Below are 26,393 nucleotides of genomic sequence, written 5' to 3' on the forward strand. Positions count from 1 at the left end.
TTGAATCATTTGTGAAGTCTATTATTACTCTGTACGGAAAGAGAGAAATCACAGATAGTATTGGGTCCCATACAATCCACAAATCTTCTTTTTCCGAACAAAGTCTACCTACTGATACTGATCAGGAGACACTTAGTATTTTTTATAGATCTAAAGTGAGGCATAACACAGTCACGTTGTACTGTCAACTGAATACAAACAAGCACCTCACGTGTCGCGCGTTCCCCGAAATTGTGTTAAGTAACATTATTATTCATGAACTCATCGCCTTACAGATTGGGCGTATTTCAATTGGTTGATTTGATGTGATATTTATGACGTGCAAACTGAACGTTTTGATACTGTAACGTTGAGGCATTTATTTATTCGTCCTATGTCCTATGCTTTGCTGACATAGACACCCCAACACTGCTACTTTTAGTAGATCATATAATTATGATTGTTACTTAATATGTTCAGCTACGGAGAAATCGCCTGTTAGTTACATATATGCATTTGAATAAGTAGTTCAAGGATTTCAACGCATGCTAAGACTTATTACAGTAGGTAGTCATGTCATATAAACTTATAATGACATCAAGGATATGACGAAGTGGAAATGAAACATGCTGATAACGAGAGCCGATTGCATCACGAGATCACCATGTGGGAATTGTGGGATATCTAGTTTCGAAGACAGCGGAGAGTGAAAGATTATGTCGTCAAGCTAATCTAGACCCTAAATATTACCTGCTTTAACAATTGCAGTAGGTATATATTTTAACTTCTGATTAGCAGAAACGTCTGCAATCGATGTCACTAGGCTTAGAATAAACTTAAAATTTAGCATGGTTAGCGCATCGTAAATAACTGGTGAATTTCCGATTTAATCTCATTTCGATGAATGAGAGCAAAATCAGATCATCTCAGGTACAGATGGTAAACTACGGTCAAACATATTTTTTTTTTGATACATTTTGGTTTAATACATATATGTATGATGTTATATAAGTAATGTTTAATAAATGTATTATGTTATTAAGTTCTCGCGTTTTGTACACATTTTTGGGTGTCTTTAAATTATATAGGTATGATATACACAAGAAAGACAAAAAACCTCTTTCCATCAATCCATCCTCTTTCAATATTAGTAGAACCAATTTGGGGTTTCCACTTGTGCCTACATAGTTTACTTCAATATTATTCAGAATAGGTAAATAAGTAGGTAAGTATGTATAGGTATATTATTTCCCCTTATTTTTCAACCATGTTCAGAAAGTATGGGTTCTACGTTTTCTACACTCACTACCTGTATTTATCGACAGAGCCGTTTTATCCGTAGGTAATTCCCGTGTTTGCTATAAGCCCTTCTGTATAGTATAAGCCGGCACGAGCGTTGTATGCAAATCAACAATTTTTTGCCCTTCCGAGGCGGAAGAACCTCGAGGCAACGCAACACATGGTTCGCCACGTGCTTATTGTACTCTTTGTTACATTTTTCTCATTTATTTAAGTACTAAATGCTAATGTAATATGTGCAAATAATGAACTTAATGCTGTAAAGTATATTGTAACAGTTATTTGTTATACAAGGGTGCAATGTTTTATTTTGACGCCGCGCCGAGTAGTGTGGAATTGAAAAACGAGCAAGTGAATGGATTCCAATAGTTGAATAGTCGGGAATAGAATCCTGAACTTGGCGAGTTTTTCAACACACGAGAAGTAAAATATGTAAGTATGTAATTACATAATTTTTGATAATGTTTGTGCGAGTACAAATTTAATAATGTTAATTAAATGTCTTATTGCCATTTTATCCATTGCCTGCATCTGCGACGATGGCATGCGATCATCTTAACATGATTTTAAAGACTAGAGAGTCAAAACTGCAGCAAGTAGGTATTTCACAAAGGTGCATATAAAATTATGCACAATCACTTTGAAATGAAAAATCTTGTGTTTCTTTGCAAGTTTACGCACTGTGTATGTAAAGTTTAGCCAGTTATCGGACACCGATATTGGCAGACTGATATGATGTGATGACTCACTGACAAACAATGTAAATATAAGTATTATTTAGTGTCTCACTGTTTTTATCAAGTATCGACCATCAAAATGCAAATAATAGTTATTTGCCAAGGTTAACCAGGACACAGAGCTGAAAAAGAGCATCCTGTTATTGGCTCGTAAACAATTTTGACAGACTGGTAGTCAATTGCATACACGTGAGTGTGAGTGGGCGGGACCTTTGGTTTGATTCGGGAGCACGTGGACGTGGCACGTGATGCGTACGCGCACGGCTATCGACCTTGTTTGCTATCTGTTCACAAAAGAGTTTGTCTTCAATGGGGCCCTCTTCCTTATTTAGTTTGACCCAGGAATTCTTTACAACTGCGAGCGATTGAAAGGCCGACTTACACCGGTCCATCTTTGGTTAGAAAGCTTTAAACCTTGTAAAGTGCTGCACATCGGCGTACCTACTTAGTATTTTTTATCTTCAACCGTGTACTATATTATACAGCATGTATACCTATAGTATATAGCATGAAAATGGTTTAGATGGCCATTTGTTCAACTTGAATTACTTTAGACAAGGTCTTTTTATGGTGACAGTATGGCAGTAATAAGTATGACTTTTAGCTGTTGTCAAAATATAAATTTCCTGTGCTCGAAAGTAAAATGGATAGCAACGGACTAGCTGCTTGGAATTTGGAATGGGGCCTAACTGAGATTTCAAATTAATAATAATTTGCTGCTATTGGTTTGGAGATTATTTATTAATTAGGTACATATTTTGTACATGAACTCGACTCTCTTACCAACACTACTAAGAATATGTACTGATATTTTTTCCAGTAAACTGATGACTTTTATCTTACCGCCAAATCCTTCAGAAATAACCGAATTAAATTAAACTTCAAAATTAAGTAGCTCTATGACTCATGTTACTGGTAAAGTGCCGTCAGTTTTTTAGAAACTAATTTTAGATACTTTTTTTTTAGTATGAATAGCATGCGCGGATCCAGGGGGGGGGGGGGGGGGCATGGGGGTCATGACCCCCCCTGGAGCCTAGGTTGGCCATACAAATTTTTACCAGTGGGCACGAAGCTGGATCCGCGCTTGATGAATAGGTAGACGTTTGACCACGATCACACCTGATGGTAAGCGTAAGCGATGATGCGGTCTACGGTGGAGCACTCAGGCAGGGCATTCCACTCCTTGGCGGTTCGCAAAATAAATGTTGAAACGAAACGCTTAGTGCGTATTGGTGGACTTATTTTTAAGGATTTGTGTTTTTTTTGTCTATAATGGCATCACCGTCCATTAAAGGGTATTTTACATTAAATGGCAAAGCTGTGATATGATAGGGCTGTGATGGATTATCATCTCATCGGCATCACTGTCAGTCAATTCATACCATTACGTACGTACATGCCATCTGTCGTTGAGTAGCCACATTAACACAAATGTACTCTTTGCGAACGTTGTTTCCATCGAGAAGGAGAGGTACCTAAGTAACCAGTTCTTTTAGTCTGCACTGTTGCCGTTAGATGGCGTAAAAGTTAATTGAATTTGTATATATTATTTCCACATTATATTGATTTTCTCATGACCAATGACAACTTTTATGGAAACTTTGTGCCAATCAATTATTATTTTGTGTTTTATTTAAATTAAACACTTTTATTTAAAATAAAAAGTAGCAAAGTAAAGGCAAGGGGTCAATGAACATGTTACATACATATGAACGAGTAATATGTACGAGTATACAGTGGTCGAGATAACTGTCCTTATGTCATTAATACAATTAGACAAAGACGTGTCATCTATCTCGCGGCGACATACTCCCGCGGCCATCATGTGCTAGGCCTACTGGTCACATAGCTATAAGGCATTCTAGTTACTTAACGCAAGAATTGAAAATATTTTGATTACTCGTAGTTCAAATTTCTAATCAGGATTATCCCCTTTTAATACTTTGTTTAAATAACTTTGGGTAGGGAGGATTTCACCAATGGGTGACTTTCATTGGCTTTTTTGTATTGATTGTTGTAAATTGTTATCCTAAATATAAATAAAATTAATACAAAAAAAATAAACACGATGTCAATATTGCCATTCGTTATTTACTCGTAGGCAGGTACCTAACTAACTACCTACATATATTCCATTGCACAGGTTAGAGTAAGCATTTCTTTACAATACATTTAATTAATTACCTACGTCATCATATTTACAAGCATAACCTACGTCATCATAATTACGAACTTTAATGACCTTATTATTATAATATTTATTGAACTATAAAACTAAAAACTGGATGCTTAGCCAAACCAATAAAGACTACTGGAATTTTCGTAACATTAGCACCTAGTTCTAATTGTCATCGTTTTTTAATTGTTTTAATGAAGTTTTCATCTTCGGATGGTAATTAGGTCGGAGCAGCAGTAGCCGGCAGTCACCGCGCGACTACCGCGACCACCGCCGCGGTCCGGGAAATAAACGTGATAAAAAAACATACAAATACATAAGACAAAGTGATTTTTTAAACTCTTAAAATAAAATACGGTTCGTAAAGTTTGGGAACTCTTGACACATTTAGATAAAAACTTTAAAACTTTTTGCAACTGAATTTTGGTAAGAAATTCTAATAAATAGTTATATGTACCTAAATAAAGTTACCAGCTTCAATTTTGTTGTCGTTTAAGCACTTTATTTTAAACGAAAGGGGAAGACATCCCCGAAACCGATTTTCAGGCAACCGCAACCGCAGCCTCATTTCTTCTTGGATATTGACGTTATTGGGAAATATTTTTACACAATTTATGTATTTTATAACACTATGTTTTCTTATTTTGGTTTTTATGAGTAAAAACTTTTTCATAATATTTTTTAAAGGTCCTGACTGTAAACGATAATTATATAAAAATATCACTGACTGAATCGTTTATTTGTCGGTAATTATAAGTTTTTTTTTGTGGATTGTGCCTTTTGGAGAGACTAGGTTTTAACCTGGTAATGTAAACAAAGCTACATGCCGACTACTAGCCTAGTAAATAGCTCTACCTTAGTTAAATATAAAAAGACATATTTTATCTAGATTACCTAATAGCGAATCAGGCATCTACATAGTAGATTACTTTTTAAAGTTGTGTATTATATATAGGAATCTGGGGTTCTGGGGTAGCTTACATTAGGAGTTATCTCTGTGTGTTCGTGTGGGAGTTGGTAAGATCGTATGTATAGTTTGTATGTTACATTCAATTTTCAAAACTTTTGTTTTGTCACGTTTCAATACTAGGTCGAGAGGCAATAGTACATTACGATACTAGTGCGAAAAAAGGGAAGTTCAAAACGAGTGGCGATAAATTAAAACACGACCGAAGGGAGTGTTTTAAATCGACACGAGTTATGAATTTCCTTTTCGCACGAGTATCGTACGACGTTTTTCAGTACAGATGAGCCTCCGAAGTTTCGACCTGGCATATAATGAACCACTTCTCGCACTAGTGCGTAAAAAAAACAACATCTGTACTGAAAAAGATATTTCACATAGATTGCAATGGTTATTGAAAGAACAACATAGCTGTCGATCACAGAACTTAATTTAGATAGAAGAAACAAATTCATATATTTGTATAAGGGCCGAGCGTGTCAAATTTTGTACTGAAGTTGATTCTTGCCTGTAATTTTAAATATGTCTCAGGCTCTTGATTGTTCATAATTTTTGTGTTGTTGCAATTGAATATCACGTAACGAGGCATTTTTTATGTTTTGGTTGACTTCAACTTACAAAAATTGACGCCCGAAAGCTGCAAGAAAGACAACGGAAACGACGAATGAACTCAGTGAAAGACGGACAACTCAGTGGATTTCACTGAGTTCATTTGACACGCTAAGTAGATACGTTTGCTTGATCTATGGTATATATGACATCTGTGCTGTCGATATAAAATAAATAATTCTATAACTTAAATACTCTTTTACTTTTCAAATACGTAGTCCATCTTAAAAAAATATACTCAACACAAACTACACTTTAATAAGCTTGACTGCTTGAAGTACTAAGTAAAATCGTCAACAGAATTTATTTTTGGACTAGTTTGTTTTAACTTAAGCCTACTTGGCCAATTTATTTAAGATCGTAAGACATTGAATTCCTGTTAGTATAAAGACTTTAATTATGACTGAATTGGCGCCATCATTACATAATGCTACCGATCATAATTAATGGTTTTTAATGGTACGAAAAATAGCTACTGTCGTAAGTAGATTAAGCGTTCCGCGTTCCAAGGTTTCCGCATATACTCATACACAACACACGATTTAGTTCAATTTTGCTGAAATTTAAAATAGTTAATGGTAGAGTCTGGCTAATGAAAGTTGAACCCAGTATTTTTTTAAAACAGCAACTCTGGATGTCATATCATCGATTGTCATCTGTCAGTGTGACTGTCACTTTAACGAATTTCGGTAAAAGTTAACAGCGAAATCTATAAATAATAATGAATAACACCACAAAAATTATTAAAGTAAGTGCTCTAAATTAATTATAAATAATAAAAAAGAAACCATGTTATCAATGTGTTGCCAGCTCCAATTTTTTTGAAATTGCCACGTTTTTTCGGGCTCAACTTTCATTAGCCAGACTCTACATTATATGACCATGTTATTTGAATTAGGTACCTACATATAAAATACGTCATAAATGAGCTTGCGATACGATATAGACCGGATACATCAGTGTTGTGTCACTGTCATATTCGATTGAATCAGTCTGAATATCATTAAATTCATTAAATAAGCTTTTAAAATCTAGCAATAGGGTCAAAAAATGCAATGAACCAAAGCGTATATATATTTACTGTTATGTTCAGGTGGCCTTTGATATAAAGTATAGGTGTGGATAACGGCATAACAAAGAGAGTCCTAAATTTTGAATCCGGAGTCTAATAAAAATACAGAAGAAGAAAATGTATGGTTACTTTTAATTCTTAGTACAATAATATTACTTAAGTATTGAAAAGCATCCGCATTATATTACTGAAACATAAGTATTATTTTATAAGTATTTTTATCAAAGAACAAATATCAACTGATTTACACGTGTTGTCGAATTGGCGACCAAAGTTTGCTAATTTTGTACCTACATATCAAGCAACTTCAACCTACATGTCGAGATTTTCTAGTATTATAATGATATGCTCGAATAAAACCACCACCCTATTAACTTTTATTTAAATGTTGACGTGTGCATATTTTAACAACCTTGTTTAATCATGTTTTTATAGTTTAGTTTCAATATCAATAATATTATCGTAGGATCGTGGATCTGGAACTTGAATTTTTGCAAGATTTAAGAAAACCAAACTAGGGAACGAATTAAATTACTTCACTTAATATTTTAGATTTTTTTGTACCTATAGTCACATATCTACTAAATGTAATATACTTAAGTAAATTAAACTGAAATATATATCACACGATTCACACAGGTTCAATTTTCGGCACGGCCACGGGTGGAGTTGTTTGTTTTTTCTTTAGTGTATGCTATTGATATCTATTTTCGTTTATAAGGCTTTTAAAGTAAACTTATCTTAATAGATGTAATACATTATTATAGTAACGATATACTACACTTAAAAGTATAAAATTATTGCTTAAGTATTTTTATTCTGGTCTTTCTTCTATATAAGTATAGTGTAACTTGTAAGGATGTTAAATTCGTACATGTTTACTTTTAATACAGCAAATGCTTCCTTATCTCCGTAATATTTTAAATTTATAAAGGAACTCCGTCTGTCTTAATGTATATCGCCTCTTCTTGTTCAACCCGATTCAGATAAAATTTAGTATTCCCCTTCCGCTGGGCTTGACTATATCATAACCATTCTACACAGACGCAGGTGACGTCCACGTGAATAGTTAAGCTAATTTCGTCATCATTAATGCATGGCCTACCTCAACTGGCCATTATTAACATGCAATAATCACTTGTGGTCTTTATACATTTTTTGTTAATGACTGTAGACACAAAATCAATTAAAATCTATTTTAAACCGGCTGTCCAAAAATTACTCAATATTTGATAAAATTAATCAATAAATACATTAAAACGGGCGTTTTGTAAAATTACTAAGTTCTTTAAAAAAACTATGATAATATTAAAACATCACAATATCACATAGCAAGTGAAACTTTTATTTGATATCCCTTGTGCTGTTTTTTTACGTATTACCTACTGATAGACCTCGACATTTAAAAAAAAAACGATTTCAACTTGTATAGTTGTAAGTTGTGTCTAATTTTAAAGTATTAGAATACCTACTCAAAGTTTCCATGTTACAAAAAACGTTTCACATTTAAAAAAAAACCGGCCAAGAGCGTGTCGGGCCACGCTCAGTGTAGGGTTCCGTAGTTTTCCGTATTTTTCTCAAAAACTACTGAACCTATCAAGTTCAAAACAATTTTCCTAGAAAGTCTTTATAAAGTTCTACTTTTGTGATTTTTTTCATATTTTTTAAACATATGGTTCAAAAGTTAGAGGGGGGGGGGACGCACTTTTTTTTCCTTTAGGAGCGATTATTTCCGAAAATATAAATATTATCAAAAAACGATCTTAGCAAACCCCTATTCATTTTTAAATACCTATCCAACAATATATCACACGTTAGGGTTGGAATGAAAAAAAAATTCAGCCCCCACTTTACATGTAGGGGGGGTACCCTAATAAAACATTTTTTTCCATTTTTTATTTTTGCACTTTGTCGGCGTGATTCATATACATATTGGTACCAAATTTCAGCTTTCTAGTGCTAACGGTTACTGAGATTATCCGCGGACGGACGGACGGACGGACGGACGGACAGACAGACATGGCGAAACTATAAGGGTTCCCAGTTGACTACGGAACCCTAAAAACGATTTCAACGTTGTAAGTTGTGTCTATTATAAAGTATTCGAATAATTTTCCATGTTACTTTTCAAACTATGTCCCTATCTATAAGTTTTTCCTTAAGTTTACGCAAAATGTAATATGCGATTATCCCCATCTTATTATTGCCCTTAATATAATCAAAGATGCACTCGTTCTATTATCTCTAAATAATCCGCTTTTATATCCATATTATCTTCGAGATGTTTGATACCATTTTCCTCCCTATTAGTTTATTTTGATATCTCTATTTACACACTAGAATAACAACGCATTCTCAGTATTTACTTTGCTTTAGATATAAAATCCCTTGATGGAAGTACTAATTATATAACGTAGACTTATGATTATAGATAATAATTGTGTTAAAGGGCCTTCTCAAATGAATATATTGTAGTATCAGTCCAATCCTAAATATTATCCTATCCGTTTTTCGTTCCTATTAAATATTTATATTAATTTAATTACATGATATCCAAATAGAAACTAAGACTAGTTAAGTATAAAACTTAATAGCCAGTTTTAATAAAATATGTATACAATCATAAAATTAAAATATAATAATATAAGTAACTTAAAAGCACAACTACACCTAATTAAACTACATCACGCAGTCAGAGATGTTAACTATTTGAAATAAAAGCATTTCAAATAGAAATGCAAAATACCTATTTTGTATTAAGTATTTTAAATACTTTTATCGAAAATTATTTTATATTTTATTTGAAATACTTTTTAGTACAAGTATTTTGCATTTTCTACCACTTCAAAATACAAAATGCTTTTTGTCACTTTTTGGCGTAAGATAGATGGTACCGAGCGCGTATTCTATTTTTTCGTTGTCTGCCTAAGTTATGTACTGACCTCCATAACACGTTCGGAAGTGATTAATTTAATGTTTTACAATAACACACTTATTTTCAGTGCTGCCAACATAGTGGTTCCTATAATAATTAAGGTTAAATAAATAGTAAGCGATTTGTTGCAAGATCCCAAAGCACCCTGACCGTGAACATCGAAAAATCGGAGAAAATCCATATCGATTCGTATACCTAATGAATGACTGTAGGCATTTCTATTTAGTACAGCTGTAATGCTTAATTAATATTACTATTAGGTATTTTAGGATGATTTTTCATATTTCATACATATTGCAATATAACTCTTTCATTAGGTTTTTATAATATTAGGTAAAAGACATGGAGACAGTCCATTTTTGACTTCACTTTTTAACGTGTTAATTTTATAGAGAGTTTCTGGGCACTCTGGTGATTCTGTGTTTTAAACACATCTTTAAAATAAAAGTTTTACCTTATGTAAAAGTATTTTATTTGAATAAAGGTATTATATTGAAAATACCTATTTTGCATTTTGTATTTCAAATACCTTTTTGTAAAACTTTTTTGTATTTTTATTTGAAATAGGTAAAAAACCAAAGTATTTGCTTTTTGTATTTAAATACATTGCACTACCTATTTTTAGGGTTCCGTAGTCAACTAGGAACCCTTATAGTTTCGCCATGTCTGTCTGTCCGTCCGTCCGTCCGTCCGTCCGTCCGTCCGTCCGTCCGTCCGTCCGTCCGTCCGTCCGTCCGTCCGCGGATAATCTCAGTAACCGTAAGCACTAGAAAGCTGAAATGTATATCAATCACGCCAACAAAGTGCAAAAATAAAAAATGGAAAAAAATGTTTTATTAGGGTACCCCCCCTACATGTAATGTGGGGGTTGATTTTTTTTTTCATTCCAAACCCAACGTGTGATATATTTTTGGATAGGTATTTAAAAATGAATAAGGGTTTACTAAGAACGTTTTTTGATAATATTAATATTTTCGGAAATAATCGCTCCTAAAGGAAAAAAAGTGCGTCCCCCCCCCCTCTAACTTTTGAACCATATGTTTAAAAAATATGAAAAAAATTACAAAAGTAGAACTTTATAAAGACTTTCTAGGAAAATTGTTTTGAACTTGATAGGTTCAGTAGTTTTTGAGAAAAACACGGAAAACTACGGAACCCTACACTGAGCGTGGCCCGACACGCTCTTGGCCGGTTTTTAACATCTCTGCACACAGTATAAAAAAAATATTTTCACCAATGTCAATATCCAGGGATGGGAAACAATGACTAAGTTTCTATGACAATCCGGTTTTGCGACACTCGCAACAGGCGTCCCCTTTAAATTTTATTTCCACCTACCGGTAACCGGACAAAGGTAGAGCGCATCTTACTATATTATGATCCCAATAAGTAGTAGTTACTTTCCGATCGGACGTCACGGAAAGAGCAACCGTCAAAATACGGAATTAATTTATTGACCACTAATAAAGTCATAAAATAATTTAACAAGTTTGACCAAAACCCACAAAGAAGCTGGAGTAAATATCAGTATTATAAGACAACGCACGTTAAAATCAATGACATAAGTATTTTAAAATGTGTCAGAAGTGCCCGCCTTAAATGTATTTATTATTGTAAATATAGCCTAGATTACTGTAATTGTTCGGTAAACAAGTGGAGTGTGCAATAAAGTATATTATATTTAGTATGACTTATTCGCATATTGAATAAGTTAAACAAGTCAGACGAATTTGAAAGTGTGTAAGATTGGCGTGAAGAGCCGTAGTCGTTGGTACGGCGATAAAATGACACAAACGCAGATTCGGGAAAATAAAGCTCCGATCAGCAGGACGAGGATTGTCGGCTCACAGGTGTGTATTTAGATGTAATAAATAGTTAGAGTTAGATTAAGTACATTTCTCAGATCACATGTTATTGTCCGCCGAGGCCGAGCAGTATTAGTAGTAGTAGTAGTAGTAACTCTTTAATGTACAAAAACACATTAAAAAATAGCATACATTGAGATGTGAAGTACAAAGGCGAACTTATCCCTTTGAGGGATCTCTTCCAGTTAACTTGTGTTGTGTGTAGGTATACTATTTTTCTGCTCGGCGGAGCCGGGGAGCGGGAACTTCGTTTGGCTCTTTTTTCGGGCTCGGAGGACAGTAAATGCGTAGGTATTGTATGTTAAATTTCGTTACATATTAATCATATATACGTATGCATATATTGTTCTAAATATTTACTTATAATTTTTGAGATAAACTTTGTAAGGGAAAGAAAATTAAAACCTACCGTAAAAGATATGCAAAATTGAGGTAGGTACGGTTCCAACTATTTAAAAAAACGTATATATGTATATATGTTTCTTATTTATTTATTTTGTAGACAATATACGTACATATCTACCCCACTCTGCTCAGCCCTACCCTATCCTGACCTACTTATAGTTATTGCATACTTATTTTTAAACTAATATTGACAAAAACCAACAAGTTTTGTCAGTTTTATAGCTCTGAGTTTATTTATATCTTGATTTATGCTATAAATTTTTTGGAGGCAATCAATTGTGTTGAATAATTTAACTTAGGCCGCCAGCGGTTTCCTACAACGAATATAAAATGTTTCCAATTAAACTAGTTTTATGCCAACATATACATACGCATCAGGTAAAATTCCAATTCAGCTTATGTATATAAGAACTGTTAAAGAACTTTTGCTAGATTATTTGAAAATTAAGGCACAAAATAATGATTGTATCCGTTAATGCTTTTAAGCGTCTTTTTAAAAGAATTAAAATATTTTTATTATTTAATCCAGTAACATCACTACATAGTATAAAACAAAGTCGCTTTCTCTGTCACCATGTCCCTATGTATGCTTAAATCTTTAAAACTACGCAACGGATTTTGATGCGGTTTTTTTAATAGAGAGTGATTGAGAGAGTGATTCCAGAGGAAGGTTTAAATGTAGGTATAGTACCCGTGCGAAGCCGGGGCGGGTCGCTAGTATTATATAAATACATGCCATACGTGAAAGGTATTAAAAATACCTACTCTCATTAACTACCTTTGTTACATAATAAATACGATAGCGATAATCAAGAGAAGACAATCACGCAAATTGCATCCATCCGATAGCAGTCCTCTCTGCCTCCTGACGCACAGTTTCCTCCACTTACCTTTATTTGCCCGATGGGCATAAATGGGTTAATAGTACAATCTACTAAGGACGTTTATAGACGTGAAATGGTAGAAGGTCCAGAGGTCAATGCTCCATCAATTCCGTTCAATTTACCAGTGTATTGACAGATGATGACCACTCTTGCCTAATAAAACATTGGTTTTACCTTCGAAGCGACTAGATCTAGTACTGAAGGATATATATTCAAAACAAATAGAGTTATACTATCAGGAAAACAAAATATGACTTAATTATCTGTAACATCATCCAGATTAAATTAAACAAGGTTTTCCAAATAATCTAAAAACAAATATCACAGAATTTTGTCGTTAAGTAAACGCAGCAATCACACTTGTAAATGTTGTCATCTTGGCTAATAAAATCTTGATACTTTTATGATAAAAACTTGCATAAAAAATTAATAATCTGTGTGCTTATTGAAATAACAAAAGATTCCATCAAATATTAAACGTTGTAAACGATGAGCCATGAACGATTGGACTCTTTTTACGCGTCTCAGTCAGACTATCCAAGGTAACGATCGCTTGAGAACAGAAAAATCTTGGTGTGTCTCTCTATCGCTCTTCATAAAATTATTAGTGAGCCTGTGATTTTTTTCGTCGACCGGTACGCGTCCCGGTGATTAGACCTGATTTAGACGGCGTGCGAACTCGTATGCGATTTTAGTTACATTGCGGGATGTTGAGGGTACATACAATTTTGCACAGCCATCAAATACCGCAATGTAATAAAACTCGTATGCGAGTTCTCGTACCGTCTAAATGGGCCCTAATGGTCGCAAATTAGAAATCTACTTTTTACACAAGAAATATACCTACACACAAGTTGTATACTTAGGAGCTACAGATCCGGTAACAAATCTATTCTGGGCGGGATTTTAAAATTTTGATGAATCTAAAATACACAAAACTATACGAATAATTATTTTAGACTTGTCACATACTTCCGTAAACAAAACAAAAATGAGTAATTAAAAATAAATAATTCATTTATTTAAGTAAGTTTCGCTTTACCTATTAAATTGTTAGTTTATGTTATTCGTAACTTCCCTAATTAGGGCATAGAAGCCCTTGGTCTGACAACCAGTTGATGAACCGGTCGCGAGTCGGCCCATTGCCTTGGTTCTATCAATTGACCTCTAATAGTTATTAATCGGTTTTATGTTTGATGCATACCAATTGTTGTGTAATTTAATCACAATCAAAAAGCCGAAAAGAAAGTATAATGTTACTCGTACCATTAAGCTCATTGTCCTTATATCTCGTAGATGAAATATGGTATTTATAGGTACACCTATTAACGGTCATCGGTCTCTTTTAATTACGCTTTAAAAGGCAATGGTTGCCGCTTGTATATTCGAAACACAGGGTTTCATGTCCCGATAAAGATAGCTTTGCAGAATTGTCCATTATTTGATCATTGGTCTGGTATTGCTCAGATGATCGTGAGCGTTCAAACACTCGACCAAAATATTGAAACATTACATATGTTTTATACCTTGGTTGGAACGGAGTACTTCGTTTCCTTGTGCCGATGTTTTCGTTTTACTTGTTGTTTCAGGTTTTCATATCTTTGTTGTGCTTTTTCTTTACATTTCTCGTCTTCCATATTAATTACCTCCTTTTATTAACCTGTAATTTTGATTTCCACTGTTAGCACTTGATTCTAAATTCTCCTATCTTTACTAGACACGGCCCTGAACCGTCTTCAAACCAACCTTCCTGCCCTACCTGTCCAAAGCTTTTTGATTATTTTTCTTTAACGATCTTATAATCGTCTCTTTATTTACCTACTATAATTATATTTACTTGTTACATTTAACTTGACATGTTTGTTTTATTGATTAACATGTCAATCAATACTCTTTTCAATATTTTATCAAAGAGTTAAGTATGTATATTTTCCTACTACTTTTAGTAGGATCCTAACTATATATTATAAATATGGGAAAGTGTGTGAGTCTGTTTGTTTGTCCGTCTTTCACGGCAAAACGGAGCGATGAATTGACGTGATTTTTTAAGTGGAGATAGTTGAAGGGATGGAGAGTAACATAGGCTACTTTTTGTCTCTTTCTCACGCGTACGAAGCCGCGGGCAAAAGCTAGTATTTTATATTTGGACTATGGTTTATAATTCCCCATGGCAAGGACACGCCGAAGCCCTCGCTCCGCGTCTCCATTCCACTTGAACCCTGTGTGAGCCCTACTTTTTAACCGCCTTCCAAATCTCAAGGGAAGGGGTTCTCAATTCGTCTGTATTTTTTTTTAATGTTTGTTCCTCGATATCTCCGTCGTTACTGGACCGATTTTGAATTTTTTTTTTTGATTGAATGTATATGCATACAGCTTGGTCCCATTTTTCTCAGAACCCAGTTCTGATGATGGGATCCTGGAGAAATCGAGGGAACTCCTCAAATCTGAAAGGCATACATATGGTGATTTTTGTGTTTTTAAAGGAACAGCATGCATTTACGTACGGAACAGTGACATTTGGTGCAGTGGAACTCCTGATGATGGTCAGAATGGAACTCCTCAAATCTGAACGGCACACTTATAGTGACTTTGGTTTTTTATAAGAACAGCATGCACTTACGTCCAGAACAGTGACATTTGGTGCAGTGGAACTGCTGATGATGGTCAGAACGGAACTCCTCAAATCTGAACGGCACACTTATAGTGACTTTGGTATTTTTATAAGAACAGCATGCACTTACGTCCAGAACAGTGACATTTGGTGCAGTGGAACTGCTGATGAAGAGTGAGCCGCCCCTGGTTAGAGTTTCGTTCTGATAATCATTCTCATCTGTAAGTACTTCAGAATCATCCAAATTTCAAAATTGGTTCAGAAATGACGGAGATATCGAATAACAAACATTAAAAAATATACATACGAATTGATAACATAATCCAACATTTGAAACTATTTATCACCAGAACCCCAAAGGAAGGCGGATTTTTTTTTTCTTAAAAAATATTTAAAAACTAACATGAGATATTGAACATTACTTTTAGGTGTTAAGTAAGCCGCAAAATAAACTAACCTACTCCTGAGTTTCCTGTTTCCTTCTAAATATCTTTTTATTTACTCCATCCCTGTTGCAGTTTGAGTTGCGACTTGCGTGACGCGCAACAATATGCAATCTGGGAAAATGTCATGGAGCCAATCTCAGTATAGTTTTTTACCCTCTAATTCTCACTAAGGACACGCGATACATTACCAAAATGTTGCAATGCGAGATGTCTTTGAGATTCAAAAATAAGATGTTTTATTTCCTACTGCAGCTGGGGATTCAGTTGAGTAGTCATAGTAAGTAGTAATAGATTTCCTCAGTCACCTGTTGACCAAGAGCAATATGAAGGCTTTAAACAGCGACATATACTTTAAATTAAAATAAACCTTAAGCACAGTTTCATGTTTCTTAGGGCCACTTGCACCAACCCGAGGGTTAACCCACCATTTTATATGGAAATTGACAGATGACAGCCCACTAACCCTGAGTTAAGTGGTTGGTGCAAGTGGGCTTTAGCACCACGAAATATTATTATAATAGTGTAGTAGTGTGGAGTAAATTATATTGACAACACACTTCCATTCCAGGTGCTAGCATGTCTGGCGCTGGACCTGCTGCTGGTGGGGCTGGGCATGTCCATCAGCTTCGTGACCATGGTCCTGCCAGAAGTGCTCGATGCCAAGGAGGGGCTCTCCATCAACGAGAAACAAGCCTCGTGGTTTGGTGAGACATATTTTCATTACAGTCTCAATGTCTTTCCTTTTTCGCCTCTTGGTTAAACTAGCTTTGAGCAGAGATCTAAAATAATATTCAAGAATTATTTTTGTTGGCAACTGAAAGGTTCTACTTTTGTGTCATATGGTTTAAAAGTTACTTTTTTTCCTTTAGGCTCAAGTGTCCGACAAGCGTTCTACATGATGAGATCACGAGATGCTTCGTATAATAAAAAAAGCATTTCGGAAGCCTTAAATGTTCAAAATAACCAACTAAATATACATCTCGACTAAAAAAAAATTAAAAATTAATAAAAAATATCCTGTTGTACCTTTTTGGTACGGAACCCTAAAAAGCATTTCGGAAGCCTTAAATGTTCAAAATAACCAACTAAATATACATCTCGATTTTAAACTACCACTTATTCTACCTACCTACTTTTTTATAAAACTCTTTCATGTTTTTGATGCCATTTGTATGAAGAGGTTAATACTTTATACATGAAATATAGGGTTATGCCCATCGTTACTAAGTACAATAGGGACGATAGCAGTGTACATACAACTACATAGTTAGACAACTAGGGGCAAATATTTTGGTTGGGTTTAGTTACCTCCTTTTAACGCTCTTTGCAAAAGGCTGTCCATTGCTATTCAGCGCGGTAACGCGGCGAGGTAATGGGCACCTTTGCACCAGGGGTTGCGCGGGGAGGCCTCTTCCAGTAGGTTTTTTTATTTTATATGTAATGTGTTATTTAGTTTTAGAGTTATTTAGGTTTTTTAATTTTAATTTCATATTATTTTGAGGCTACCTTTTTTATAAGTCTAACAATAAGTTATGTTTTATCAGAAAATAAATCTGCTTTGAGGTTACCTACTTAATATAAAGATTATTTTGCGAATGTTTTTTTCTGCTAGGAATTTATACTTTTGCGATTGAATATGGATGGAGCATGTATAGGCATTTAAGGGGTCGACACAGAATATTATTTACATGGTAAAAAGATCGAACTACTAGCATAAAATTTGATATGTAAATATTGCACATCCTTGAATCACCAGCGACCGGTTTTTAGATAAAATCTAGTCATAAATTTCGCTAATTTAGTTAATAGGTGTTGACATTTATTCCTCAGAATATAAAACTCACGTCCATTAACTGAATTGTGAAAACAAAGATATTATATTTAAACAATTCATAGTAGGAACTATTTAAATCGAATAGGACTATGGATTATACAATGAACACGCCAGGAAGGAAAACTAGCAATATTGCATTGCTCCTAGAATTTCCATAATGCCAAGGCATGAACAACGTGCAGCATGGTCAGACAAATTTCTTTTGTCAACGATGTTGATACCACAGGCTAAGCAAGAGTTGTTTTAAATGGCAAAGTTATACCAAATACTATGTAAACTCTACGAGTTAATACGTGCAGCTTGGTGCCAAAGTTGGCAACATGCGATACTAGCGCCCCTAGCGGCATGAGTTGATCAAAATAATTTAGTTCATACAGTATAAAATTAAAAAAAGTCACACATTCTTATTTTTTTATTTTATTCCGTCTAAAAATGTTAAAGTAGATCAAGTAATCGCATTTTCTATTTTAATTTACTAAAATAAAAGTCTGACAAACTACTTTGAACAACTCGTACCGCTAGATGGCGCTAGTAAAATTGTTGCCGCTCCATTGTATGGAAAACGTCAGAAGCTGCACGTATTAACACTTTCGAAACCGGGCTCTACGCGGCGCTACGACATTTTCGCTACATACGGGTTTCCCCATGTAATCGGCTACGCTTCTACGAGCGGTGTGCCCGACAGTCGGGTTCTTGGTAGCGAAAGTGTTAACTCTAGAGTTTATATAGTATTTGGTTATACATACATGAAATTGTGACGCTATAGTATGTTCTTCACACGGGCACATTTTGCCTAATCAAAATCGTTGTTAACTTAAATAGCTTGCCTCTTACACAGTAAATTAAAGCTAAGAACCTGGGGGCCGATTTTTGAATCTCACGGCGTTCGAATTCAGAAAATTGTCACCGAAATTGCCTACTATTTTAAGTGACAATTTTCTGAATTCGAACGCCGTGAGATTCAATAAAAACCGGCCAAGAGCGTGTCGGGCCACGATCAGTATAGGGTTCCGTAGTTTTCCGTATTTTTCTCAAAAACTACTGAACCTATGAAGTTCAAAACAATTTTCCTAGAAAGTCTTTATAAAGTTCTACTTTTGTGATTTTTTTCATATTTTTTAAACATATGGTTCAAAAGTTAGAGGGGGGGACGCACTTTTTTTTCCTTTAGGAGCGATTATTTCCGAAATTATAAATATTATCAAAAAACGATCTTAGTAAACCCTTATTCATTTTTAAATACCTATCCAACAATATATCACACGTTGGGATTGGAATGAAAAAAAATATCAGCCCCTACTTTACATGTAGGGGGGGTACCCTAATAAAACATTTTTTTCCAATTTTTATTTTTGCACTTTGTTGGCGTAATTGATATACATATTGGTACCAAATTTCAGCGTTCTAGTGCTAACGGTTACTGAGATTATCCGCGGACGGACGGACGGACGGACGGACGGACGGACGGACGGACGGACGGACGGACGGACGGACGGACGGACGGACGGACGGACAGACAGACATGGCGAAACTATAAGGGTTCCTAGTTGACTACGGAACCCTAAAAATCGGCCCCCTGGGGGGCGATTTTTGAATCTCGCATGCGGGATTTTGTCACTAAAATACCGGTTGAAAACGGTGACTTGCTTATTATTATTTTCTGAATTCGAACGCGTGACAATTTTCTGAATTCGAACGCGTGAGACTCGTATTGGCGCGACAAAATCGGTCGGAGAAATGCCATTCGGCTGGGCTTACATTTTTTAAACTTGGTTTTATTTAATTTCTAAGACACATTCGTTTTCAGCCTCGGGCACTGAAGCTATTAGTCACTTTTTCTTTCATACATGTTATTTATTACAGCTTAAATACGACGAATTTCTTCCAATATTTCTCTACAAATAGCCATTTTTTAAATTATTTTGATAAACGGATTCAGTAGTAGATTCCCGATTGCTAGAGCTCGTATTTCAAAAAATGCTTTTCGTCGTTTTCCTCAACTTTTCCGAAAACGAACTAGAGCGCTCTAAATTAAAAAAATGTCTTTCAAAATAATTGCACCAATCGACAAATTGATCACCTAATGCGAACGTAAACTGAACTGCAAACTAATCCAGATTATCCATTGATTAGGTAACTCGAGTCGAATATTTTGTTTGAATGCGCAAAGTATTATTGGGTGTCAGTTTGCTTCCTGTAGAGAAGCCATGTCAGTGTCTTCTACGCTTGGCCTGCTTCGGACCAGACCTCTTATACCTAATGAAACCAAACGCCACTGTATCTAGGAGAAGATACGATTTCAAACCTTCATAAATATCACTAGTTCATGTTACGAAATATTATTCGCTTTGTTTTGGAAAGAATGTATCCGAAAGAGAATGGATATATTTGTGAATGTGCACGGGAAAAGTTCCCACTTTGACGATTGCTATAAAGCCGATTTGTCAGTTTATTCATATAAGATACCAACAAGTAAATCTCGCCTTAATGGTAACCGACAAAGTGGGATGTTTTACTAAACACAATCACATTTACTTACATAATAATACGATAGTACTCTTTATTATACTGTAATAATGTAATATTATTTTCAAAATGAGTAGTCAAGTCAATACATTTGCAGCCATCTCTTGACACAGATTTGATAGGGTATTGTTTTTCACCTTGTTTACTAACTTATTACGTAGAGTGACAGTTAAGTATAGTATTTTATGCAACTGGTGGTTAAAAGAGGTCAAAAAAGGTGAGTGGCGTGGGTAACAATTTGAGGCGAAGCCGAAAATTGTTAATAAAGACGCCACGAGCATTTTTTGACTCAGTTAAACACCGTTGCATACAATACTTTTTCTACGACCAAGCACTTATTTTGAAAGAAAATTATAAATCAACAAATACCTACTTTCAGTCATCTTAGTTATCTAGTGGACCGCCTACCATTTTGAATATGCAGTTTGAGTGCAAACATGAAAATAAAACTGTCTATGGTATGGTTCTTTGAAGCCTGGCCACTAAGACGAATCGAGCCGAGTTGAATCGAGTTCTCATACATTTGAATGCGATTCGACGCGTCGCCAATGAACGCAGCAGAAAACGAAGGAGTCTCGACTCTGCGAATTGGTTTGTTAAGTTGGTAGCAATGTATTTACTGAACTGTAACAGCTATATCGTGCTACTTCTACTAAATGTTTTCAGGGTATAGACTAGATAGACTTGTCCTGACATCTTTTATGTAGGGTTTTTAAGTTCTATGCACGACCTTGTAACTCACGAATAACAGTACGGGAGTAGAAAAAAAAGATAAAGGTATTGTCAGGAGCACTGACTGACCGTGTCCATGCTCTTATAGGTCAATAGTATTTTAATTGACAACTGAGATATTGGTTAGTTACGATGTGATTGCAAATGAAACAGCAAATTTCTTTATTTTTCTAATAGTAACGATATTATAATTGATTTAGCTTATAAAATTATTGTTACTCATGATGTTGATCATGTCATGGTAATGGTAGTGTTAATGACCAGTTTTCCATTAACATAAACGAACTGAATGAACCATTAAAGAAGACAACAAATTTTATTTGTTTAGCTGTTGTAGTTGACTGTGATAAATACGTATAAGAATTACAAAAATTATACAGATCAGCATTGTTTTACAGTGCTCAGAATCTATCTACCAACCTACGAAGATTTTTTTTAAATGTAATTATTTGAAATCTTTCAGGTGGCATGGCGTTCCTCTGCCAGCCGCTCGGCAGCATATTCTCCGGGCCGCTGCTCGACCACTTCGGTCGGAAGAAGGCTCTGTTCCTGGTGAACATTCCCCACCTCATCGCGTGGCTGCTCATGTACTATGCGTGGAACGTGCCCTCGCTGTTCATCGCTAACGCCTTGCTGGGCATTGGCACGGGCATTATGGAAGCTCCTTCCATTACATACGTTGGTGAAGTTAGGTGAGTGACTATGACTAGTACATCTCCAAGGTCGTTTGTTTCTTCTGCTAAGGTTCATTAAGGTAATTCTGAATGCCAGAAATGCTATGGTAGATAACGAAAGGGGAAATTTAAATAATGGTGATTTTTATGCGACTTTCGTAATTAGTCGACTTTCTAAATAACCCTAATGCACCTTATTCTTAAACGTGAGTGTGTTCAGTAAAACGTCCCACTTTGTCTATTACCATTAAGGCGAGATTTACTTGTATCTTTACATATGAATAAACTGATAAAGCGGCTTTATAGCGATCGAGAAAGTGGGATGTTTTCCCGTGCACACTCGCAAATGTTAAAGTAAACTTCAGTATATGTATTTCGTATGTACTCGAACCGTACAGTAACGTAACATGAATGATTCTGAACGCGTGTATTTTTATGCGACAGGAGGCAAACGAGCAGACAGGTCGCCTGATGGTAAGCTATCACTGCCGCCCATGAACACCCAAAACACTAGAAGGGTTGAAGGTGCGTTGCCGGCCTTTAAGATGGGTGTACGCTCTTTTCTTGAACGTCGTATCGGCCCGGAAACACCGCAGGCGACAGTTTATTCCATAGTTTAGCATTATTCTCGTTAGTAATGGCGTTTAGATATAGTCAAGTGCAAGAATATGTATCGAAATAATCGTCTCATAAATATGGTACTACGCTCTTAATACACGGACACATATTTTTGAGTAAGATGTGTACACCCATATTTTTACACTTGACTGTACCACATTTTGTAGTGCTATACCAGCCTAGATCCAAATATTCAAGGACTTGTCTTTACAGGCACTTCCATTTCATACGAAATAAGCAGATATTTCAACATAAACGTTTAATATTTTCAGCGACTCGTCAGTAAGAGGGATCCTGACGACGCTGACCAACAGTTTCACGTCGACCGGCATGTTCCTGTCGTACCTGCTTGGGACAGTGCTCCCGTGGCGGCAGGCGGCACTCGTGTCGCTCACTGTACCGCTGGCCACTATGCTCGTCGTCTTATTTGTAAGTATTTCACTGCCTGCTACATAAGCCGCGGGTCTGGGTTCGAATCCTGGTAAGGGTACGGGTGATGAGCAATGAGCACCGAGCGAATGTGTGCCGGAGTGTCTGAGAATTTGTGAGAAGATGGACGATAGGCTTTCCAGCACTTGCATGTAAATTGTCTGTTTTGTTTATTTAAGTATAATTCATATTCTGTAATTACTTTAATAATTCGGTGTATTAGCTTATGCTGTGATGCCGTGTAAAATATTTGAAATAAATATAAATATATTTATTCCTGTCGTCGATGTTTTCTATGTATATGTCATATAAGTCTTTGTAAGTATATTAGGTATATAATTATGTATATCGTTGCCTGAGTACCCACCCACAACACAAGCCTTCTTGAGCTTACCGGTGGACTCAGTACGTCTGTGTAGGAAGTCCTATATGTAATATTTATTTATTTTAGATGAAGATGCGCGTAATAAGCAATTGAGAGTGCTTAGGAAATTAATTACCCGACCTCGTCTGATTACCTTGATTTATTAATCATTTTAATCAATCACGTAAATAACTCGTCACATTAAATTACACAATCAGGAATTTAGTTGTCATGGTGATATTAAAGAAATTAGATGCTTTAAATGTATCTTCGAAAATGGGATAACTTTTCCTAATAAACCAGAAACACTTCATCAGTAAAATTCCCACAAATGTAACTTTCACCTATGCGTGTTGCTTCCTGCAAAAATGCTGCGTTAATATTTTATGATTTTTGATTTTGTACTTATACTTAGGCGTTTTGATTTATACAAGTTACTTAAACATGAATTACAAGAGTAGAATTTTGCATTTTCCACAATACGAGTATCTATTAATGCGTTTTCACACTCTCCGATCCGATATCGGATGCAGAAAGGATGACAAAAGCAAAAATCAAATATGGAGCATTTAATTTATAGGATATCTATCCTACATCCGATATCAGATCGCATAATGTGAAAACACACTTACCACAGTAACTTAAAGACTCAAATGTAATGTTCGGATGTTGTTGATTTTTAGGTACCCGAAACTCCAATCTGGCTGCTTTCCAAGGGGAGGCAGAAAGAGGCTCTGCGGTCCCTCTGTCGTCTGCGAGGATGGTGCGAGCCGGAAGGCGTCAAGGAAGAGTTCGACCAGCTCCTCAAATACAATGACGCCATCCACCAATGTGTCATATGCCTTAAAGAAAACAAAACGGCCCTTCCATGCGAGCACATGACTGCGCCCCTAATAAAGAGGATTGTACTCAAATACAAGCACGTGTTCTTCGTGAAAGAGACTATGAGACCGTTCGCCCTAGTGATGGCATATTTCTTTTTCTACCTGTTTAGCGGTCTCATGCCAATCAGGCCGAATATGATTAATTTCTGCAAGGCACTAGGGATGAAGTACGAGACGAAAACTATAGTGGTAAGTCGTGCTATAATATTTTCAAGTGTCGTTTTTAGTTTACTTACTAAATATTATATAAATTATTTAAAATTTCACATTAATATATACTACGCTGAGCCCACTCCACGGAAAATCGAAGTAGATCACATTCTCCTTAGAGTATTTCTAACGAAATCTTAACCTTATCGCAATGATTTAAGGTGAAGAATTATTTAATTTTAACACACCTTTTAGCCTGTAGTAATTGCTAATCCAATTGTTATTATATCGGCTTATGTCATTTGTCAATACACCTTTCATTTTCAGGTTCTAGTCGGCGCAGTATTCATAGTCATGAACTTGCTATCAGCAGTGATAGTAAAATTAATCGGTAAACGCAAGCTGGTGATCGGTTCGCTGTCGGCCACAGCGCTCTGCAGTCTCTTCATCAGCATTTACGCGGGGACCAACCTGCCGCGGGACCTGTTCTCGTATGAGCCTCACACATTCCCGGAGGCCGCGGACACGCTGCCGGTAGTGCTGTTCATGATGCTGGTGTGCTTCACTAGCCTGGGAATACCTTGGGTGGTGCTGTCTGAAGTGTTTCCTTTCAGGTATGCACTTTGTATTTATCTATCAATTCTATCATAATGCTTAGGTATTTCTTTCTTTTATAAAAATATAGAAGGAGGGATTTAAAATCGCAATCCACCATCGATGTTTGATGTTTAACCACAGAAAACCGCCTGTGTAGTTAGTTGATTTCATATGTCTGGCTTTAGACAAATCGTACATTATTTTAAAGAAATCCATGTTCTGTTTAACTTAATACACCTGATGAATGATAATAATTGCTTAAAAAATATTCTGAGACCCTACTGCTTACGCTGAAGTTTGCAAGTAGCATATTATTTATTATTGATTCTGAATAATCCCCCCAATTTCGATAGGCGACCACTGATTATTATTTTAAAATCATGTTTCTAACCGATTTATAAGTATGAAAGATCATAACAAAAAAAACCTTTTGCTGCATTTAGAGAAGCATGATTAACGATAATGATACCTAGAATTGAAGAACATGAAGATACTTTATTAAGTTTTATTCGGTTCACAGGAGTCGCGGGATGGCGACGGGCATGGCCGCAGCGTTGAGTTACATCTTGCTCTTCATCGCAACGAAGACTAACTACAACATCGAGTCAGCATTTCATCTCAGTGGAGCATTCACAATTTATGCCATACTTGGCTTCCTAGGTAGTATGTATCTATATTTCTACCTACCAGAAACAGAAAACAAAACATTGGTAGAAATAGAAGCCTTTTATAACGGAAATAGAAAGATTTTCGCCGACGACTTTTTGATCAATGCTTTCAAAAAGAAGTCTAGTAATGATGCTAACGCTCCTATGCTAGTCAATTGAAAATGTACAAAATGATAGAATAATAACTGAAATTTTAGGATAATTGTACTGTAACCATCATTTTAGTTCAAAAAATTGTATGAGGCATACAGTGTTAAATGTCATTACGATGAAATGAAATGTTTTGAATGAGTTAACTATTATTGATTAGGGTATGTTTAAAGTTTAGGTTAACTGTGACTGAGTGACGTTTTCATTTGCACCTTTTTTATTGCACGATATTATTATGAACACCTGAACAGACATTGTAAAAATTGTAGCAATTTTGATGCGGCATGGTAAAAATAAAGAAGTTAGGAATTAGGCTCTCCGATTTTTTTGTAAAATTCTTGCCATTTATTTACAAACATATTCTAGGTGATAAATTCGTGTTCACATTACTGTTATTAATCCAACGAACTGTTCCAGCTAATGCTGCACCGAAAATACTAGAGAATATTTACGATGTCTGGTTACGAAACTACTTAATACACTGTTCCATTACCTATACCCCGGTTTGATCTTTACAATCTATGTTATGGTTGTTATGAATGAAGTTATTATTAAGTATGTATTTTTTATACTGTCTAATAGGCCTAATTATATCGTATAGACATATAGTATTTAATCAAAGTTGTGTTAATTATAAAACTGTGTTCTATAAAAAAAACCTCGTTTTATTGTGAAAAACAAATATTGTGTTGATCCCCTTACAGACCACACATGACAATCAGTTGTGTATTTTTAATTGTCATGACTTCATCCTAATGATTAAATTAAAGTTTGTTAGTAAAATT

At 35.4% G+C, this 26,393-nt stretch overlaps 1 protein-coding gene across 2 annotated transcripts; it reads left to right on the top strand.

Annotated features, from left to right (window-relative positions):
* The first annotated feature begins 1,688 nt into the window (after positions 1-1,688).
* Positions 1,689-26,251, top strand: LOC125232676 (facilitated trehalose transporter Tret1-like). Of its 2 annotated transcripts, XM_048138432.1 has the most exons (8): positions 4,598-4,617; positions 11,395-11,621; positions 16,551-16,686; positions 21,538-21,766; positions 22,639-22,795; positions 23,843-24,232; positions 24,521-24,807; positions 25,311-26,251. In XM_048138432.1, the coding sequence occupies exons 2-8, from the start codon at positions 11,556-11,558 to the stop codon at positions 25,615-25,617; spliced, it is 1,572 nt and encodes a 523-aa protein (XP_047994389.1). In that variant the 5' UTR covers positions 4,598-4,617; positions 11,395-11,555; the 3' UTR covers positions 25,618-26,251. The 2 variants fall into 2 exon arrangements, with proteins under 2 accessions (XP_047994396.1, XP_047994389.1); XM_048138439.1 differs by lacking the exons at positions 4,598-4,617; positions 11,395-11,621 and adding an exon at positions 1,689-1,710.
* Positions 26,252-26,393: the final 142 nt, after the last annotated feature.

Source organism: Leguminivora glycinivorella, chromosome 1, assembly GCF_023078275.1.
Source record: "Leguminivora glycinivorella isolate SPB_JAAS2020 chromosome 1, LegGlyc_1.1, whole genome shotgun sequence".
Lineage (NCBI taxonomy): Eukaryota > Metazoa > Arthropoda > Insecta > Lepidoptera > Tortricidae > Leguminivora > Leguminivora glycinivorella.

Bases quoted from the DNA above. Each gene is read 5' to 3' on its own strand.
- LOC125232676 (XM_048138432.1), top strand. From the start codon at position 11,556: ATGACACAAACGCAGATTCGGGAAAATAAAGCTCCGATCAGCAGGACG. The intron at 16,687-21,537 runs GTGAGACATATT...GAAATCTTTCAG, and splicing joins GAAACAAGCCTCGTGGTTTG to GTGGCATGGCGTTCCTCTGC. The intron at 22,796-23,842 runs GTAAGTATTTCA...GTTGATTTTTAG, and splicing joins CTATGCTCGTCGTCTTATTT to GTACCCGAAACTCCAATCTG.